The sequence below is a fragment of the Trypanosoma theileri genome, assembly GCF_002087225.1.
Source record: "Trypanosoma theileri isolate Edinburgh chromosome Unknown TM35_Tth_1_V1, whole genome shotgun sequence".
NCBI classification, from domain to species: Eukaryota; Euglenozoa; class Kinetoplastea; order Trypanosomatida; family Trypanosomatidae; genus Trypanosoma; species Trypanosoma theileri.
In genome coordinates, this window is record NW_021639843.1 from 934,596 (window position 1) to 940,475 (window position 5,880).

A 5,880-nucleotide genomic window follows, 5' to 3' on the forward strand; every position below is an offset into this window, starting at 1 on the left:
CACTTTATAGCCAAAAGAAAAAAAAAAAAAAAAAAAACTCATCATTTCTCTTTTCTCTCTTCTCTCTTAATTCATATACAGATACCTTAATACCATACATAAATATATATATATATATATATATATATATATGGATCCCATTTAGACGGACAGACTTCTCTTTTGTGAATTACCGGCTGAGGTCTCTGCAGGCAACAATCCGAGTTGTTTCCGCAATAAACGCCTGGCGCCCATCGTGTAGGCGTCGAGTGTAATGCAGCCCAACTGCTGAATGTCGACTTTGCGAAAACTGTTTTGGATCTTCTCTTCACTCGGCGCCTCCCCGCCCAACTCCGCAAAGACCTGCAGCATACTGTTGCGGAAGTCCTCGTAGGTGAGACGCCCACGATCCTCCGCATCATACCGGCGGAAGTGTTCACGGCACAACTGCGCAAACCGCTTTTCATCCCGCAGACTCTGCGAGAGAAGCATTTCCTTCACACTCACACCAAAGATGTTTTGTTTGAGTTGAATACAATCATTTAAACGGGCGAGATTAAGAGAAGCCGGGAGAACATGACGTTCCTGCAGGGCACTCACCACCAACTCCGTAGCCACATTTCCCGTGAGTTCATTATTCTTCGCAAACGGACAACCGCCCATTCCCCCAAGTGCACTGTCCAACATTCTGCAATTCGCATCTAAAGCCGCAAACACCTTTTCCTTCGCCTTTGCAGTGTTGCTGTGAAAGTGCGCACCAAACATGATATCAGGGAACTTCCGCTTTAATCGTGTGAAGGTGTCAAAGATGATATTCGGCTCCGAGACGCCAACAGTGTCGGCAAGACTGATGGTGCGCACACCAATGGAGATAAGTTCACCCGCAAGTCGTTCTACCACATTTACATCATGGGACTCACCGTATGGATTACCAAACGCCATGGAAAGATAAACCACAAGATCTTTTTCTTTCACCAACTCTAACCGGGATGCATATTGAGATTTAAGATTTTTATTGGAAACCTCAATAGCTGTATACATCTCTTTAATTTCCTCAAGTGACTGAGCAATACTCTTTTTCGTATTTAATTGCTGGAAACGTTCATTGCATGAAAGTGGAAATCCAATAGTACTTATAATAGGAGTCTCAATAGCCCGTTTTAATCCTGGAAGGGACGCAATCACTACAGAGAGTTTAGAGGCATTTTCACCAGAAAGAAGTGTACGATCGCAACCAGCAAGCACTTCCGCACTATCACGCATTTGTGGTACGGCGCGTGGGGATACAAATGAGGCACAATCAACTGCATAGAATCCACACTTTAATAATGCATTTAAATAACGAATTTTTTGTTCAGTTGGAATAAAATGTGTAATTCCCTGCATCGCATCTCGTGGACACTCTATCAGACGAATAGGAGAGAGAAAGATTTTTGAAGAAAATATCATTATTCTTTTACACTTTTTTTTTTCTTTCTGTGTTTTTTTTTTTTTTTTTCAATTACTTTCCTGGGTTAAACTCCTGCTACACTTGGGGTTTTTGTTTGATTCTTTGCTTATTCCTTCCTTCTTTTTTTCTTTTTTTTTTTCTAAATGAGGAGTTGAACACAGTCGTGCCGGTCAGTCTCCTTCTCCCTCTCTCTGTGTGTACGTATGTGATATAGATGCAGTTAGCTGTTGCTTCTTGCAATGAGGCTTTATATATATATGGATTTTAATTAAAAGAACAAAGAGAGAGAGAGAGAGAGAGAGAGAGAGAAAGAGTTGTTGAAACACAGACGAAGAAAGGTAAAAAAAGAGAAAAAAAAAGAAAAAATAATCATAACATTGATTCCAATAAAAGATAGAAACAAAAATTACACACACAGACACATATATGTATATACAGAGAATGAGAGAGCCATACATATATATGTACAGAGTAGGAAAAGCACACAAATAAAACAACAACAACAACAAAAGAAATAAAGAAGAAGGAACTAGTGTACACATTTACACAGGATTGGGTACTTACCAGCGGAAGGAGAAACTAAATCATTATTCCGTTTGAATATAATTAAATAAAGGGAGAAAGAAGATGAACTTTTCAACTTCCCATTCTTTTTTCTTTCTTTTTTTTTTCTTATCCTTCACACTTACACCACTCTTACCTTTGGTTCTTTCTTTATTTCAATCTTACTCGTTATTACTATTATTATTTCTTCCTTTCTCTTATTTCTTTATTTCCAACCTTTTTTTTTTGTATTTTCTCTCCTTCACACATTAATTTTCCTTTTGTTTTTTGATTGATCTTTTGCATTTAAACGCCTCTCCATTGCTATCTTCACTTTCCACTGTGGAGGTACACAGACATATATATATATATATATATAGATGTATCTCAGGGCAACGATACACTTCTTCTGTAGTGGTATCTTCTCTCTCTCTCTCATGATACCTCTTTTTATTTTTTTTATTTTTCTTTTTCCTTTTCCCTCCACAGTAGTAGAAATAGCAATAATGAATTAATAATTAATTAAGAATAAGTAAATAATAACAACAACAACAATAATAATAACGACCACTATTAATAATAATAACAATAAAAGAAAAAAAAAAGTCAACAACAAAAAAGAGATAAGAGATTATCGAAACCCAATTCAATGAACTGGTAGATGGCAACAAGAAAGCACATAGTGCATTGCAAAAAGCGAAAAACAAAAAAAAAATCGCACACGATGAGAAAAGAGAAAAAAAAAGCAAATCTCTCTCATTCCCCTCTAAAAGAGAGAGAGAAAGAAAGAAAAAAGAAACGGAAATAAAAGCAGTCAAGATGTAGATCCTGCAATAATCCCATTCTTGTACTTTACAAGCAGATAAACATCACTATATATATATATAGGTGTATATGTTGTTGTTCTCTTCTTCTCTTTCTTCTTCCTATTTTCTTTTTTATTCCCATTTCTTCGTATACTTGCTCACTTAACATTCGTGGAAAAAGGAATGAAGAATAATAGGAGCAACTAGACAAGAAACATATCATACACAGAGTAGAATAAATAATAAAATAAATAAAAAAAAATTGTGTGAGTCATAAGAGTAGAAATACGTCAACCTTATCATCCTCTTCCTCTTCCTTCTTCTCATCATCATCATTACGGCTTACGAGCACTATACAGTTCCATAACGTTATCTGCATCGTCGTTCAAAAATCGTTGTCGAAGGAATTGGGCATATGCATCCTCATTGTGAACTACCAATTGACCATCTATAGACTTCTCTGCGAGAACAGGCGGCAATTCCCCCTTCTCGAGATTGGCAAACACATTATTATTATACAACGTCGCCGAGTCTACCCAGGTAAGATATTCACTAAAGTTTTCTGCAAAGAGACGAAAGGATCGTAATTGTATGGGAATAGGTACACCTCTACCTGTAGAGAACATGCGAAGAATCCCACGAGGTACCGCAATCTCTGGTTCCACAGTAATTGCGAGTAATCGAATTTCATACGGTTTAGGCAGTGGAGTTTCTCGCGGTCCGACTGGTCTAAAGTATTCTTCAATCGCCCCATTATTTTTATATCCCATCCCTTGACTATATAAAGTGGTATGTGCATGGCGAACCATTTCAATAACTTGTTTAACAAATGGACGCCACATCATAGTTCCATCAAAGACAATACTTCTTCCTTGATTGACGGCCTTTACCATTAATTTCTCCGCCGCGTAGGCACTACTTTCATGCATGCCTTTTATTCCCTGCGACCATGGAGTGGTGGCGACTTTGAAGTCATCGGCATTCACCAAAACACTATTCGCCTTGTGTTTCTCCCACCAACTACTGCGGGAGAGGGCCGTTGCGGCTGTACTCTTTCCAGCAGCCATTCCACCGCCGAGAAAAATAAACACCGGCGCATCCTCACGAGAAGAGGCGGTATTATTCGCAGAGGAATACTGAAGATGACGAAGCATCACAACAGCAGATATAAACTCACGATATTTTTTAAATTTCGCCTCTTCACGGAGAACATTAATATAATTTACAGATGCATGATCATTTTTTTCTGATCGAGGTGTATTTACCCCTTTACTATTTACCCATTCCACTAGTGATTTTGTAGTTAATTCACTATTTGCAGGATAAACACGGTGAAGTCCACGTTCTATTATACTTGTTAACTCTTCTTCTTCTTGTGATGAATCTTGTAAAGTTAACGAAAGTGAATTTTCTCCGGGATCTGAACATGTGGGAGAATAAAATGTTAATGGTGTTTCCGCAGATACAGATACAGATGCAGTTGAAGTTCCATTCACTTGAACACGACGATTACCATTCATCAAAGATCCCTCACTTTTGAATTCCGCTAACAACGTGGAGGATTTATCAGACGGCTCTATTGATAAGAGTTGTCCTCCCCCTTCCTTCTTGGAATCTGTATTATTATTACTACTATGTTTATTATCTTCGGTTAATGGAGGTACGTAAATAATTGTTGGAAACCAAGATATATTGTACATATTAGTAAGTTCTGGTTCAGCAACGGAATGTACAATACATACATTTGGCTCTGGATTTAGTAACTTATCGCTAATTATTTCTTTAAATAAAGAAAGAGTTTCACAACTCTTCTTTGAATATTTAGCATGAAATATAAGTACTAAACCATTAGGTGAACTTCGCATCCATTCTAATAAATTTCCAAGTGTTGCAAAACTAAGTTTTGCTTTTCTACGTATATTATTACCATCACTATCTTCATATATTGGAACAACACTACTCATACTATTTGTACTCATAAAAGTATCCATCATAGCAACAGTAGGTATGGTAGGAGATGATCGTAATTGTAATATAGCTTCACATTCTCCATGACTAGGTTCAGGGGCATCTACACTAGTTTCAATACACAAGGGTAAAAGTTCCTTCTGAACATACAATACATATTCCTTATTAATACGTATCACATCTTGTATTCGATGCCAATTCCATGAAAAGTACATTGGAACTAATGTATTAACAAGTCGAAGAAAGTGTTCCACACAGGCATCTGGATCACATAGTTTAGGTGTATTGGATAAATCACTAATACTATCTGTAGAGGCACAATAACAAGAAGCGAGACTTCGTGTTCGTCGAGCTCTACTTCGTATGTGTGCAAGAATCTTCGCACGATCCATTGAGAATCGAATGGCCCACTTATGGCATAAACTACGCAATAATTCGGGATCTGAGCGTGTGAGGAAAAGCATTGTGCAGCAGGCGGCGAGTTTAGAGACAAACATATCCATTGGGAGTTCTAATGAAATGAGAACATATTCAATGAATGGAAGCCATGCTGGGGGCTGAGACATTTACTGTATCTTTCTTTCTTTCTTTCCTTTTTTTTTCTCTCTTTCTTGTATTTTATTTGTGATGATCTCGTTTTTATTTCTGCTTTTTATTGTTTGTTTGTTTTAGTTCTTTTGTTTCGTGCGTTCCTTTCTTTATTATTATTATTATTTTATTATTTTAATTATTTCCTTTCTTTTTTTTTTTTTTTTTAACTTACCTCTTCTTCTTTTTCTTCTTGTTGTTTTAATTGATCTGGTGGTTCTCGCTACTTTTTCCCTTCTCCTTTAATGGTAAAGGATTAGAGTTTTATTTTTTCTTTTGTTTTATTTTTATTTCTTCTGTTTCTTTTTCAGCTCGAAGAGAACCGTAAAAAGATAAAAAAAAGAGAAAAATGAGAATAGAAAAATTATATAATCATACAAAGAGTCCATTATTACATAACCCGTTAACGTACACACACACAAGGATAGAAAGAAAGAGAGATAAGGGATATATATATACTTACGATTCATATATATATATTAACGATACACAAAGGAAACAATAAACTAAAATAAATAATAGTAAAAAAAGAAATCAAAAAAAAAA

The 5,880-nt window shown here is 36.3% G+C and overlaps 2 protein-coding genes across 2 annotated transcripts; both read right to left on the minus strand.

Moving 5' to 3' along the window:
- Positions 1 to 141: 141 nt before the first annotated feature.
- On the minus strand, positions 142 to 1,428 carry TM35_000014560 (putative hydroxymethylglutaryl-CoA lyase, putative,3-hydroxy-3-methylglutarate-CoA lyase; the record flags this gene model as incomplete). Its single annotated transcript, XM_029021137.1, has 1 exon — positions 142 to 1,428. One exon carries the CDS (start codon positions 1,426 to 1,428, stop codon positions 142 to 144), a length of 1,287 nt encoding a protein of 428 aa, XP_028887645.1.
- Positions 1,429 to 3,113: 1,685 nt separating this feature from the next.
- Positions 3,114 to 5,312, minus strand: TM35_000014570 (uncharacterized protein; the record flags this gene model as incomplete). The annotated part of the gene is made up of 1 exon (XM_029021138.1): positions 3,114 to 5,312. One exon carries the CDS (start codon positions 5,310 to 5,312, stop codon positions 3,114 to 3,116), a length of 2,199 nt encoding a protein of 732 aa, XP_028887646.1.
- Positions 5,313 to 5,880: the final 568 nt, after the last annotated feature.